The sequence below is a fragment of the Nerophis lumbriciformis genome, linkage group LG07 (assembly GCF_033978685.3).
Source record: "Nerophis lumbriciformis linkage group LG07, RoL_Nlum_v2.1, whole genome shotgun sequence".
In the NCBI taxonomy this organism is placed as follows: Eukaryota; Metazoa; Chordata; class Actinopteri; order Syngnathiformes; family Syngnathidae; genus Nerophis; species Nerophis lumbriciformis.
Genome location: NC_084554.2, coordinates 4,255,001 through 4,271,823, shown reverse-complemented (window position 1 = coordinate 4,271,823; position 16,823 = coordinate 4,255,001). Strand labels below are relative to the sequence as shown.

The 16,823-nt window shown below is 36.1% G+C and overlaps 1 protein-coding gene across 2 annotated transcripts in view; it reads right to left on the bottom strand.

Moving 5' to 3' along the window:
• Positions 1-316: 316 nt before the first annotated feature.
• The window catches only part of bambia (BMP and activin membrane-bound inhibitor (Xenopus laevis) homolog a), a 23,130-nt gene continuing 6,623 nt past the window's right edge, over positions 317-16,823 (bottom strand). For both annotated transcript variants that reach the window (XM_061964808.2, XM_061964807.1), the window contains 2 exons: positions 3,264-3,512; positions 317-756 (listed from right to left, as the gene is read on the bottom strand). In XM_061964808.2, the coding sequence (XP_061820792.1) occupies positions 338-756; positions 3,264-3,512 (668 nt within the window). In that variant the 3' untranslated portion in view covers positions 317-337. The remainder of the gene's footprint in view (positions 757-3,263; positions 3,513-16,823) is intronic.

The window sequence follows — 16,823 nt, the reverse complement described above, 5'->3', positions numbered from 1 at the left end:
CATCTTCAGAGATGTTGAACATTGGACTAAAAGCAGAAATAAACAAAGTATATATATTTAAACATATATATATTTCATGTACAATAAGTCCATGTTGTACCCTGCTCAGTGTAAAATTGTCGTTTCAAGCAACAACATTTATTTATTTTTACAAATGTGCAAAATTGGAATCAAAGTGGAATCCTTCAGCAAGTCCAGGACCTCCAGGAGTTCTCAGGCTTTGAAGGCGGCTCCTTGCCGTCCTTCGCCTTTTCATTTTTCAAGTAAAGTGCTCCTCTGGCAAAAACCACACGGCGTGAGATCAGTCTGGCAAACTCCAGCGGGAGGAGAAATGAAGTCATACGAACTCCAGCTTGCCGTGTCCGCTGTACATCCCCCAGTGGACCAGAGACAGGATCTTGTCCCCGCTCGGGTCCGTCTGCCTCATCTTGTCGCAGGTCAGGCAGCAGTTTTCGTGGCCCGAGACGGGCACCATGCACTCCAGGTCCAACTTGGCCAGGTGGCCCTTCTTGGTGTGGTGTCCGTGGAAGCTGTAGTGGAGCCGGGACAGCATCTGCTGCCTCTGGTCCTGCAGGCGCTGGTTCTCGCTGCGCAGCATCCTCAGGGCCAGCATGATGAGCAGCACCAGGATCAGGCCGCCCGCGATCGGCACGGCAATCACCGCCGCCCGGAACCATACTTCCTTGGCCGAGGCCAGCTCCTGGACTCGGGTCACCAGGTTCTTGTTGGTGCTCTCCGGCTGGTAGCGGCTATGGTCTGGGCACAGAGACAGACAATCGTATTGAAACACTTGACTTTGGTCTTATTTATGTTGAGAGACCATCATAAATGTGATGCTAGCGCAAATTGTACTTCTAAGAGTAGTTTTAATGCAACATACTTTTACTTTTACTTGAGTATATTTATAGAGAAGAAACGCTACTTTTACTCCGCTACTTTTATCTACATTCAGCTCGCTACTCGCTACTAATTTTTATCGATCTGTTAATGCACGCTTTGTTTGTTTTGGTCTGTCAGACAGACCTTCATAGTGTTTCAACAAATACAGTCACTGGTGACGTTCACTCCGTTCCACCAATCAGATGCAGTCACTGGTGACGTTGGACCAATCAAACAGAGCCAGGCGGTCACATGACCTGACTTAAACAAGTTGAAAAACGTATTGGGGTGTTACCATTTAGTGGTCAATTGTACGGAATATGTACTGTACTGTGCAATCTACTAATAAAAGTTCCAATCAATCAATCAAAAGTGTGAAGGAAAAAAGACCCTTTTTTATTTCAACCGTACATCCTGTCAAAAGCCTAAAGACTGACTGCACAGTTCCTGTCGTCACAATAAAAGTGCCGCTCCATTGCGCCTGCGCTTTCAAAATAAGAGTCTCTGAAAGCCAGCGCAAACAAGCTAGCAAGCTACGGAATTTGCCGCCAATGTATTTCTTGTAAAGTGTATAAAAACGAATATGGAAGCTGGACAAATAAGATGGCAAAAACCAACCACTTTCATGTGGTATTAGACAGAAGGGAGGAACTTTTTTTCTCCTCCATTTGAAAACGTGGACGTTATCATCACTACTGTCTGATTACAATCAATGCAAGTCATCAGAATCAGGTAATACACCAACTTATATTCTTGTCTTCATGAAAGAAAGGAATCTATATGTGTTAAACATGCATGTATATTCATTAAAACACCTTTAACATGTAAAAAAAAAACAGCAAAATACATAAATATAAATTATATACTGTATATATCAATGTATGTATATATATATATATATGTGTATGTATATATATATATATATATATATATATATATATATGTATATATACCGTATTTTCCGCACTATTAGCCGCACCTAAAAACCACAAATTTTCTCAAAAGCTGACAGTGCGCCTTTTAACCCGGTGCGCTTTATATATGGATAAATATTAAGATTCATTTTCATAAAGTTTCGATCTCGCAACTTCGGTAAACAGCCGCCATCTTTTTTCCCGGTAGAACAGGAAGCGCTTCTTCTTCTACGCAAGCAACCGCCAAGGTAAGCACCCGCCCCCATAGAACAGGAAGCGCTTCTTCTTCTACTGTAAGCAACCACCCGCCCGCGTAGAAGAAGAAGAAGCGCGCGGATATTACCGTACGTTTCATTTCCTTTGTGTGTTTACATCTGTAAAGACCACAAAATGGCTCCTACTAAGCGACAGGGATCCGGTTCATGAAAAGACGCAATCTCTCCATCCGCACACGGACTATTATTTCACAGCAACTGCCTAAAGACTTTCAAGAAAAGCTGGCTACTTTCCGTGCATATTGTAAAAACAAGATAGCTGAAAAAAAGATCCGGCCAGAGAACATTATCAACATGGACGAGGTTCCACTGACTTTTGATATTCCTGTGAACCGCACTGTGGATACAACGGGAGCACGTACGGTGAATATTCGCACCACAGGGAATGAGAAGTCATCCTTCACTGTGGTTCTAGCTTGCCATGCTAATGGCCAGAAACTTCCACCCATGGTGATATTCAAAAGGAAGACCTTGCCAAAAGAGACCTTTCCAGCCGGCGTCATCATAAAAGCTAACTCGAAGGGATGGATGAAGAAAAGATGAGCGAGTGGTTAAGGTAAGTTTAAGTTTACGCGAAGAGGCCGGGTGGCTTTTTTCATGCAGCTCCGTCCATGTTGATATACGACTCCATGCGCGCCCACATCACGCTGGTTTTTAATATATTATTTAAGTTTGACTGACCTATCTGACTGTTTTTTTGACATTCCTTTAGCGCAGTTAGATGCGGCTTACAACACGGGGCGGCTTATAGGTGGACAAAGTTTTGAAATATGCCGTTCATTGAAGGCGCGGCTTATAACCCAGGGCGCCTTATGGTGCGGAAAATACGGTACTTATTTTCCACCATAATTTACAAATAAATTCTTTAAAATTCCTACAATGTGAATTCCTGGATTTTTTTTCCACATTCTGTCTCTCACAGTTGAAGTGTACCTATGATGAAAGTTACAGACCTCTGTCATCATTTTAAGTGGGAGAACTTGCACAATCGTGGCTGACTAAATACTTTTTTGCCCCACTGTATATGAACTCCCTCAACAACTGTCAGTTGGAGCTTAATCAAATCAATTGATGTAAATCTGTGAAGCTCCTGAGGACTAGAATCTAGAATCCGCCCCTGAGAAATCACCTTTAATTCACTTTTATGTATGGCACTCAGGAAAGGTGAGGAAACAACAAAGGGGGGGAGCCTCACCTGCCGAGTCCTTGGTATGCGCCAGGTCGTGCCGGCCTCGGTAGTTGCACATGTCGTCGTGGCAACACTCCAGCAGGCCCGCGCCCCTCTGGGCGCCGCAGACGTCGCTGGGGTCCAGGCAGCCGTGGGTCAGGGGAGAGTTGGCGCCGAAGGGGTCCAGGGTCTTGGTGAAGCAGGCGTTCAACTCCGACTTGCACATGTAGCCCGTGGCCACGCAGTGCGCCTCGTCGCAGTAGCACCGGATTTCTCCTGCAGGGACATCTGATGGTTAGTTTTCTGCAACGTGCCAATCTCTAGTCACAGTAACACACCATCTCTTTTGTCAGTTTGTCTAAAGGCCTTAGTGGCCACATGCGTGGACAGCACCTTTTAGCTCTTATTTCCAAAATTGTGTACACTACTGAATTGGGGTCTTATGGCCACTTATGTGGACACTTATACTGCCATCTGGTGGTGTCAGAAGAGTACAACATACAATGGAATTTGGAAGAAAGAAAAGTGTAAAAATAAGAATTAGCACGTCACTAAACATGAAGTACACGTTTGTGTACTTATGGACTAAGTACATCATATCAAAAGATGATTCCTAGTTTTTATTCTAATTAGGGTCCAATAAGCCCAAATAGCAAAGAGAAATTAAAAAAAGCATGTAAACAAACAGCTTGGGCCTTAAGAGTTTAAGTAATAACCAGAGTACCCAACAATTGGACTCAGGTAAGAGTACCCTTACTTCACTAGTCCTCCGAATAATTACTTGAGTATTCTGTGGAAGAACTACTCAAGTATTGAGTAACTTGTGAGTAACTTCAGATTTATTTAGTAGTTATTTGTTAATGGTTCTTGGACTACAATTGTAGTTGTGTGTGTTTACTGCAACGTGTTTTCTCTAGTTCCTGTGAACATTTCCATTTCAATTACGATTACGATTCAATTAAAAATTGATTATTAAAGCATCTTTAATTTATGTACAGTCCAGGCCAATGTGTTTTCTTTATTTTCATGACTATTTACATTGTAGATTGTCACATCAAAACTATGAATGAACACATGTGGAGTTATGTACGTCACAAAAAAAGGTGAAATAACTGAAAATATATTCTAGTTTCTTCAAAATAGCCACCCTTTGCTCTGATTACCGCTTTGCACACTCTTGGCATTCTTTACATGAGCTTCAAGAGGTAGTCACCTGAAATGGCTTTAACTTCACAGGTGTGCTCGAAGCTCATGGAGAGAATGCCGAGAGTGTGCAAAGCAGTAATCAGAGCAAAGGGTGGCTATTTTGAAGAAACTAGAATATAAAACATGTTTTCAGTTATTTCACCTTTTTGTTTTGTAAAGTACATAACTCCACGTTTTTAACGTAAATAGTCATGAAAATAAAGAAAACACATTGAATGAGAAGGTGTGTCCAAAATTTTTGGCCTGTACAGTATATAAATGTGGTTTTACATTTATTTTTGTTTCACTAAATAAGCGTTTATTACTTGCGACTTAAAAAAACAACCTATTAATTTGGAATAAGAAACAATGTAATTAATTCCCATGACATTTATTCATATAATGAAAATGTGTGCAAACTGGACCATAAGTGTCCTAAAATAAAGGAGTTGGTTCTCTGCAGTCAGACACATTTTACAACAAATACCGTATTTTCCGCACTATAAGGCGCACCTAAAAACCACAAATTTTCTCAAAAGCTGACAGTGCGCCTTATAACCCGGTGCGCTTTATGTATGGATAAATATTAAGATTCATTTTCATAAAGTTTCGGTCTCGTAACTACGGTAAACAGCCGCCATCTTTTTTCCCGGTAGAACAGGAAGCGCTTCTTCTTCTACGCAAGCAACCGCCAAGGTAAGCACCCGCCCCCATAGAACAGGAAGCGCTTCTTCTTCTACTGTAAGCAACCACCCGCCCGCGTAGAAGAAGAAAAAGCGCGCGGATATTACCGTACGTTTCATTTCCTTTGTGTGTTTACATCTGTAAAGACCACAAAATGGCTCCTACTAAGCGACAGGGATCCGGTTCATGAAAAGACGCAATCTCTCCATCCGCACACGGATTACTATTTCACAGCAACTGATATTCCTGTGAACCGCACTGTGGATACAACGGGAGCACGTACGGTGAATATTCGCACCACAGGGAATGAGAAGTCATCCTTCACTGTGGTTCTAGCTTGCCATGCTAATGGCCAGAAACTTCCACCCATGGTGATATTCAAAAGGAAGACCTTGCCAAAAGAGACCTTTCCAGCCGGCGTCATCATAAAAGCTAACTCGAAGGGATGGATGAAGAAAAGATGAGCGAGTGGTTAAGGTAAGTTTAAGTTTACGCGAAGAGGCCGGGTGGCTTTTTTCACGCAGCTTCGTCCATGTTGATATACGATTCCATGCGCGCCCACATCACGCTGGTTTTAATATATTATTAAAGTTTGACTGACCTATTTGACTGTTTTTTTTGACATTCCTTTAGCGCAGTTAGATGCGGCTTACAACACGGGGCGGCTTATAGGTGGACAAAGTTTTGAAATATGCCGTTCATTGAAGGCGCGGCTTATAACCCAGGGCGCCTTATGGTGCGGAAAATACGGTACATAGATTATCAAGTATTGATGTTTACTAGTCGATTCTATAAACATCCATGTCCAAATTGCGATGCATCTAAAAATCGATCATTTCCCCCACCTCTAGTTTCTAGTGACACACATGACAGCACATGATATAATTCTTCTTTTTACTTGTTTAAAAAGTAATCATTGAAGATTTGTTGCTGCCTTGACTTTTTACACTCAGTGCATTTTATATGTACTAAACTAGTCTGATTTGTCAAATAATTCGGCTTCTTCTATTTTCACAGCTACACGTGAAGTGTAGCTCTTATCTCTAATGTCCCTGATGGCCATATGCAGTGTGCCTCTCGTGCACTAGGAAAGTACAACTTACCAGATAAGTACAACTTTCCACTGCTTTTTGATGATGTTGGTAATATTTTAACGTGTTTCAATGACACTTGTGGTTATTAGGATCATCACAGACATACAAAAAGATCGCATTTCTCAAACAGCCGGCATGTGCTGGCGTCATGTCACGTAATTAAAGTGTCTTCTTTGGGAACATTTTGATACTTATTCAACAAGTAGGTCTCTATTTTATCACACACTTTAAAAATACTGACCTATTTCAGCATCCTATAGCCGTACTTTGTGCTTGTTTGATTGGTCAAATGGAGTCAAAGGTCACTACTGCTTACGTTGGATTGGCTGAACAGAGTCATGTGACAGTGCCTGCCGGAAGAATGAGTAAATTGTGAGGTAAATAAATGTAACGATCGGAATGGAACTCAATGTAACGGAGTAAAGGAAGCGTTTCTTCTTCTCAAAAATACTCGAGTAAAAGTAAAAAAGTATGTTACATTAAAACTACTCTGACAAGTATAATTTGTCCAAAAATGTACTTAAGTAAATGTAACAGAGTAATAGAATAGAAAGTACATTATTGATCCCTGGGGGAAATTCAGTACCACAGTTCGCTCACTCCCAATAAACAATAACACTTAAGTATTTTTACATGTGAATAATATAACTACAGTCTATTATACAGCATTATTCACATGTGAATAATATAAATACAGTCTATTATACAGTATTATTCACATGTGAATAATATAAATACAGTCTATTATAAAGCATTATTCACATGTGAATGATATAAATACAGTCTATTATACAGCATTATTCACATGTGAATAATATAAATACAGTCTATTATACAGTATTATTCACATGTGAATGATATAAATACAGTCTATTATACAGCATTATTCACATGTGAATAATATAAATACAGTCTATTATACAGCATTATTCACATGTGAATAATATATATACAGTCTATTATACAGCATTATTCACATGTGAATGATATATATACAGTCTATTATACAGTATTATTCACATGTGAATAATATAAATACAGTCTATTATACAGCATTATTCACATGTGAATAATATAAACACAATCTATTATACAGCATTATTCACATGTGAATGATATAAATACAGTCTATTATACAGCATTATTCACATGTGAATGATATATATACAGTCTATTATACAGCATTATTCACATGTGAATAATATATATACAGTCTATTATACAGCATTATTCACATGTGAATAATATAAATACAGTCTATTATACAGCATTATTTACATGTGAATGATATATATACAGTCTATTATACAGCATTATTCATATGTGAATAATATAAATACAGTCTATTATACAGCATTATTCACATGTGAATGATATATATACAGTCTATTATACAGCATTATTCACATGTGAATAATATAAATACAGTCTATTATACAGCATTATTCACATGTGCATAATATAAATACAGTCTATTATACAGTATTATTCACATGTGAATAATATAAATACAATCTATTATACAGCATTATTCACATGTGAATGATATATATACAGTCTATTATACAGCATTATTCACATGTGAATGATATATATACTGTCTATTATACAGTATTATTAACATGTGAATAATATAAATACAGTCTATTATACAGCATTATTCACATGTGAATAATATAAATACAGCCTATTATACAGCTGTATTCACATGTGAATGATATAAATACAGTCTATTATACAGCATTATTCACATGTGAATAATATATATACAGTCTATTATACAGCATTATTCACATGTGAATAATATGTATTCACATGTGAATAATATAAATACAGTCTATTATACAGCATTATTCACATGTGAATAATATGTATTCACATGTGAATAATATAAATACAGTCTATTATACAGCATTATTCACATGTGAATAATATAAATAGTCTATTATACAGCATTATTCACATGTGAATAATATAAATACAGTCTATTATACAGCATTATTCACATGTAAATAATATAAATACAGTCTATTATACAGCATTATTCACATGTGAATAACATAAATACAGTCTATTATACAGCATTATTCACATGTGAATAATATAAATGCAGTCTATTATACAGCATTATTCACATGTGAATAAGATAGATACAGTCTATTATACAGCATTATTCACATGTGAATAATATAGATACAGTCTATTATACAGCATTATTCACATGTGAATGATATATATACAGTCTATTATACAGCATTATTCACATGTGAATAATATATACAGTCTATTATACAGCATTATTCACATGTGAATAATATAACAGTCTATTATACAGCATTATTCACATGTGAATAATATAGATACAGTCTATTATACAGCATTATTCACATGTGAATAATATAGATACAGTCTATTATACAGCATTATTCACATGTGAATAATATAAATACAGTCTATTATACAGCATTATTCACATGTGGATAATATAAATACAGTCTATTATACAGCATTATTCACATGTGAATAATATATATACAGTCTATTATACAGCATTATTCACATATGAATAATATAACTACAGTCTATTATACAGAATTATTCACATGTGAATAATATAAATACAGTCTATTATACATTTAAGTACAGTCAAAAAGGAACATATGCATTATACAGTCTGATGGCTGTCGGTATGAAGGACGTCCTGTGTCGTTCCGACATGTAGCGTGTTACTACCCACCTCTGGAAATAACTCATGTGCTTCCAGTGAACTGACTTGATTATTATGATTATCTCATTCATTTATTCTCTTTCAGGGACTTCTTTGGAGACATTCAATTTTAATGATCTACAAAAAGCATATAGGACATAAAAGTTTTTTGACTAAATTCCCTAAACTGCAGTCCCAAACAAAAATATGACACTTTTTTTGTACCCTTTTGAACAGATAATGGCACAAGTTTAAATGAGTAAAATGACACATAAATGTATAATAATTAACAACTGTGGTATGAATTGATCAAAAATGAGGCAACGGTTTGGTTTCAACTTGACAGAGATTTGAGCAAAGAATAAAAAATAATAATAATAACTACCGTATTTTTCGGACTATAAGTCGCTCTGGAGTATAAGTCGCACCGGCCGAAAAGGCATAATAAAGAAGGAAAAAAAACATATATAAGTCGCACTGGAGTATAAGTCGCATTTTTTGGGGTAATGTATTTGATAAAAGCCAACAGCAAGAATAGACATTTGAAAGGCAATTTAAAATAAATACAGAATAGTGAACAACAGGCTGAATAAGTGTACGTTATATGAGGCATAAATAACCAACTGGTATGTTAACGTAACATATTATGGTAAGAGTCATTCAAATAACTATAACATATAGAACATGCTATACGTTTACCAAACAATCTGCCACTCCTAATCGCTAAATCCCATGAAATCTTATACGTCTAGTCTCTTACGTGAATGACATAAATAATATTATAATGTGTTAATCATTTCACACATAAGTCGCTCCTGAGTATAAGTCGCACCCCCGGCCAAACTATGAAAAAAACTGCCACTTATAGTCCGAAAAAATACGGTATTGATTTGCAAAAAATATTTTTTGGAGCAATTAGGTCAGTGGTTCTTAACCTGGGTTCCATGGAACCCTAGGGGTTCGGTGAGTCAGCCTCAGGGGTTCGGCGGAGGTCGAGACACACCCGACTCATGGTGTAAATAAAAACTTCTCCCTATCGGCGTATTACGGATACGACAACAGCAGAAGTCAGACTGATTTGCAGGTGTGTAATTTGTTGTGAGTTTCAGTTTATGCACTGTGTTGGTTTTGTTCTTTGAACAAGGTGATGTTCATGCACACCAGTAATAAAACATGGTAACACTTTAGTATGGGGAACATATTCACCATTAATTAGTTGCTTATTAACATGCAAATTAGTAACATATTGGCTCTTAACTAGTCATTATTAAGTACTTATTAATGCCTTATTCGGCATGGCCTTATTATAACCCTAACCCTCTAACCCAGGGGTGCTCATTACGTCGATCGCGAGCTACCGGTCGATCTCGGAGGGTGTGTCAGTCGATCACCAGCCAGGCATTAAAAAAATAGTCCTAAAAATGAGCGATCATAAATCTTCACTATGACGTCACTTGATTGACATTCACGGCACCCGAGGGTCTTCTGAGATGACGCTGGCTGCTGCCAGCTCATTAAAATTACCGACTGGAAGGCGAGAAACACTTTGGCGCCGTACCTGTCGTCAAAACTCCAAAGACCGACTGCACAGTTGCACAGTTGCGCTAACAAAATAAGAGTCTCAGAAAGCTGGCGTGCACAAGCTAGCAAGCTACGGAGTTTGCCGACAATGTATTTCTTGTAAAGTGTATACAAAGGAGTACGGAAGCTGGACTAATAAGATGCCAAAAACCAACCACTTTCATTCATATTGGATAGAAAGGAGGACTTTTTTTCTCCTCCATTCGAAAATGCGGACCTTATCAGCACCACTGTCTGATTCCAATCAATGCAAGTCATCAGAATCAGGTAATACACCAACTTATATTCTTGTCTTCATGAAAGAAAGGAATCTATATGTGTTAAACATGCTTGTATTATCATTAAACACCTTTTACTTGTTAACAATATTAACTATATGTGTTAAACATGCTTGTATTATCTTTAAACACCTTTAACTTATTAACAATATTAACTATATGTGTTAAACACGCTTGTATTATCTTTGAACACCTTTAACTTGTTAACAATATTAACTATATGTGTTAAACACGCTTGTATTATCTTTAAACACCTTTAACTTGTTAACAATATTAACTATATGTGTTAAACATGCTTGATTAACAATATTAACTATATGTGTTAAACACGCTTCTATTATCTTTAAACACCTTTAACTTGTTAACAATATTAACTATATGTGTTAAACATGCTTTCATTATCTTTAAACACCTTTTACTTGTTAACAATATTAACTATATGTATTAAACATGCTTGTATTATCATTAAACACCTTTAATTTTTTTAACAATATTAACTATATGACTTTTTTTCTCCTCCATTCGAAAATGCAGACCTTATCAGCACCACTGTCTGATTCCAATCAATGCAAGTCATCAGAATCAGGTAATACACCAACTTATATTCTTGTCTTCATGAAAGAAAGGAATCTATATGTGTTAAACATGCTTGTATTATCTTTAAACACCTTTAACTTGTTAACAATATTAACTATATGTGTTAAACATGCTTGTATTATCTTTAAACACCTTTAACTTATTAACTATATGTGTTAAACATGCTTGTATTATCTTTAAACACCTTTAACTTATTAACAATATTAACTATATGTGTTAAACACGCTTGTATTATCTTTAAACACCTTTAACTTATTAACAATATTAACTATATGTGTTAAACATGCTTGTATTATCTTTAAACACCTTTAACTTATTAACAATATTAACTATATGTGTTAAACATGCTTGTATTATCTTTAAACACCTTTAACTTATTAACAATATTAACTATATGTGTTAAACACGCTTGTATTATCTTTAAACACCTTTAACTTGTTAACAATATTAACTATGTGTTAAACATGCTTGTATTATCATTAAACACCTTTAATTTTTTAACAATATTAACTATATGTATTAAACATACTTGTATTATCATTAAACACATTAACTATATGCTTTCGTTATCTTTAAACACCTTTTACTTGTTAACAATATTAACTATATGTATTAAACATACTTGTATTATCATTAAACACCTTTAATGTATTAACAATATTAACTATGTGTGTTAAACATGCTTGCATTATCATTAAACACCTTTAACTTGTTAACAATATTAACTATATGTATTAAACATGCTTGTATTATCATTAAACACCTTTAATTTTTTAACAATATTAACTATATGAGTTAAACATGCTTTCATTATCTTTAAACACCTTTAACTTGTTAACAATATTAACTATATGTATTAAACATACTTGTATTATCATTAAATACATGTGTTATATGTGTTAAACATGCTTGTATTATCTTTAAACACCTTTAACTTATTAACAATATTAACTATATGTGTTAAACACGCTTGTATTATCTTTAAACACCTTTAACTTGTTAACAATATTAACTGTGTTAAACATGCTTTCATTATCTTTAAACACCTTTTACTTGTTAACAATATTAACTATATGTGTTAAACATGCTTGTATTATATTTAAACACCTTTAATTTTTTAACAATATTAACTATATGAGTTAAACATGCTTTCATTATCTTTAAACACCTTTAACTTGTTAACAATATTAACTATATGTATTAAACATACTTGTATTATCATTAAACACCTTTAATGTATTAACAATATTAACTATATGTGTTAAACATGCTCATTAAACACCTTTAACTTGTTAACAAAAACATATATTTCATAAATAAGTAAATATAAATTATATATATGAATGAGGTAGATCCCCACGACTTGATCAATTGAAAAGTAGCTCGCCTGCAGAAAAAGTGTGAGCACCCCTGCTCTAACCCTAACCAAATAACTCTAAATTAAGTCTTTGTTACTTAGAATATGTTCCCCATACTAAAGTGTTACCAAAAACATATAACTTTGTCTTGAATTTTTCAAATTCAAGACACTATCTCAGCTGGAATAGTCCACCCAAAAAGACTAATAGGACATTTTATGCATGAATTAAGCTTAATGTGACATTTTTTCCCCTTGCTAAACAGGAAGTATGTGGTGTATAATTAAAGTACATTTCTATCAACCCAAATGGAAAGTCATAAAGGGAATGGATGTGTTGGGGGGGGAGGGCAAGACTCCTTGTCCCCGTTTGCACGCAACCAAGCCTGGCTTGTGGCTGTGGAGGAGGAGGAAAAGACGGCAAAACCGAGGTCCCGACTTAAAGTGTGCAGCCACCTTATCATTACGTTGCAACAAAGCCAGTCATTAGTTTCCTGTCAGGGCACTCTTGCTTTGTTGTGACCAGGTGCTATCTACCAAAAACTGCTTCTACTTCTGCAAAACTCAATAAAAGGCTCTCAGTGCCACTTCCTTTCTCTGCGAATGTTTGGAGTGCAGAAGCACATTCATTAGATCAGTGTTTTGCCTGGGAAGGGTTGGAGCAGCGAAGGGCCCGCCAAGTCATTTGGAGAATATTTCATTAGAGAGCAGAGGGCCCCTTTGTGGGCTGCAGGGGAGGAGGAAGGGGGTGGTCGGCCGGAGCACGGAAGCCTTTTTTTTTTTTTTTTTTTTTTTTGCATGAATGGCAGCTTTAAAATTGGAGTTCCACTTGGAGATGTTTGTGTTACCTGGTAGCAGACTTTAGCAAGGCACTAGCTGGAGCTGTGTGTAATTACACTCTTGCTAGCTGTCGTGACAGTAATGGACGTTAGAATTAAACCAGTTGACACTATTAAGCAACTTTTAAGCAAAAAAAAAAAAAAAAACACCTTTTGATGGTTGTGAGAAAGCATTTCAAGGCTAGTGGTGTGCAGATAATTATACTGTAATAGTGATTCTCAAATCCAAATATCAATACTTTTGATACTTATTTGAAATAATGTCTATCGTTTACAGGAATGAGGCATATTTGAGTGTTATTTACAGTATTTTCATGTTAGCATGTTCATGTAAATTTGAATTGTCTTTATGCTAATGGTAGTTCTTAGTAATACATTTATTTGAATGCTTTTTTTATTTGACTCATTTCCTTTTTTTTATGATTTGTAGCCTACTTTAAGGATTTGCTCCTGTTTTCCAGTTTAACTATATTGTTATTCACGCCACTACCTCAACATACCGTATTTTCCGCACTATAAGGCGCACCTAAAAACCACAAATTTTCTCAAAAGCTGACAGTGCGCCTTATAACCCGGTGCGCTTTATATATGGATAAATATTAAGATTCATTTTCATAAAGTTTCGGTCTCGCAACTTCGGTAAACAGCCGCCATCTTTTTTCCCGGTAGAACAGGAAGCGCTTCTTCTTCTACGCAAGCAACCGCCAAGGTAAGCACCCGCCCCCATAGAACAGGAAGCGCTTCTTCTTCTACTGTAAGCAACCACCCGCCCGCGTAGAAGAAGAAAAAGCGCGCGGATATCACCGTACGTTTCATTTCCTTTGTGTGTTTACATCTGTAAAGACCACAAAATGGCTCCTACTAAGCGACAGGGATCCGGTTCATGAAAAGACGCAATCTCTCCATCCGCACACGGATTACTATTTCACAGCAACTGATATTCCTGTGAACCGCACTGTGGATACAACGGGAGCACGTACGGTGAATATTCGCACCACAGGGAATGAGAAGTCATCCTTCACTGTGGTTCTAGCTTGCCATGCTAATGGCCAGAAACTTCCACCCATGGTGATATTCAAAAGGAAGACCTTGCCAAAAGAGACCTTTCCAGCCGGCGTCATCATAAAAGCTAACTCGAAGGGATGGATGAAGAAAAGATGAGCGAGTGGTTAAGGTAAGTTTAAGTTTACGCGAAGAGGCCGGGTGGCTTTTTTCACGCAGCTCTGTCCATGTTGATATACGATTCCATGCGCGCCCACATCACGCTGGTTTTAATATATTATTAAAGTTTGACTGACCTATTTGACTGGTTTTTTGACATTCCTTTAGCGCAGTTAGATGCGGCTTATAACACGGGGCGGCTTATAGGTGGACAAAGTTTTGAAATATGCCGTTCATTGAAGGCGCGGCTTATAACCCAGGGCGCCTTATGGTGCGGAAAATACGGTACTTATACATAACTCCTTCTTGTATAATTTGTGCTACAAAACAGGTTTTTTTAAATAGACACCTTATAAATTTAGCAGACATGTTAGGCACAAAGTGTCGGATTGACAATACAAGCCTAAATTTTGCTAGAAAATCGAGGTTATCGTGTATCACAATTTTGTCAGCATGTCATATTTCAGGCTAATTTTGACATTTTTTAGTAGAATCTCTACTAAAACATTGACATGGTAAAAAGTACACTCATATTATATATACTGTATACATTTAGCAGACATGTTCGGCACAAAGTATCGGATCGCCAATACGAGCCTAAATGAAGGTTATTGCATATCACAATTTTGCTAGCATGTCGTATTTCGGGCTAATTTTGACATTTTTAGTAGAAGCTCTACAAAAAAAGTACACACATATGTACTGTGTAATACATACTTTATACATTTAGGAGACATGTTAGACACAAAGTGTAGGATTGACAATACAAGCCTAAATTTTGCTAGCATGTCGTATTTCAGGCTAATTTTGACATTTTTAGTAGAAGCTCAACTAAAAAACTACACATATTTATGATATGTACTGGGTAATGCATACTTTATACATTTAGCAGACATGTTCGGCACAAAGTATCGGATCGCCAATACGAGCCTAAATGAAGGTTATTGCATATCACAATTTTGCTAGCATGTCGTATTTCGGGCTAATTTTGACATTTTTAGTAGAAGCTCAACTAAAAAACTACACATATTTATTATATGTACTGGGTAATACATACTTTATACATTTAGCAGACATGTTAGGCACAAAGTGTCGGATTGACAATACAAGCCTAAATTTTGCAAAAAAATCGAGGTTATCGCGTATCACAATTTTGTGAGCATGTCGGGCTAATTTTGACATTTTTTAGTAGAAGCTCTACTAAAAATGTGGACATGGAAAAAAGTACACACATATTATATATACTGGGTAATACATACTTTATACATTTAGCAGACATGTTAGGCACAAAGTATCGGATCGCCAATACGAGCCTAAGTCAGGGTTATCGCATATCACAATTTTGCTAGCATGTCGTATTTCGGGCTAATTTTGACATTTTTAGTAGAAGCTCTACTAAAAAAGTACACACATATGTACTGTGTAATACATACTTTATACATTTAGGAGACATGTTAGACACAAAGTGTCGGATTGACAATACAAGCCTAAATTTTGCTAGAAAATCGGGGTTATCGAATATCACAATTTTGCCAGCATATCGTATTTCGGGCTAATTTTGACATTTTAAGTAGAAGCTCTACTAAAAAAGTACACACATATGTACTGGGTAATACATACTTTATACATTTAGCAGACATGTTAGGCATAAAGAATCGGATCGCCAATACAAGCCTAAATTTTACTCGAAAATCGGGGTTGTCGCATATCTCAATTTTGCTAGCATGTCGTATTTTGGACTAATTTTGACATTTTTAGAAGAAGCTCTACTAAAAAGGTACACACACATATGTACTGTGTAATACATACTTTATACATTTAGCAGACATGTTAGACAAAAAGTGTCGGATTGACAATACAAGCCTAAATTTTGCTAGAAAATCGGGGTTATCGAATATCACAATTTTGCGAGCATGTCGTATTTCGGGCTAATTTTGACATTTTAAGTAGAAGCTCTACTAAAAAAGTACACACATATGTACTGTGTAATACATACTTTATACATTTAGCAGACATGTTAGGCACAAAGTGTCGGATTGACAATACAAGCCTAAATTTTGCTAGAAAATCGGGGTTATCGAATATCACAATTTTGCCAGCATAT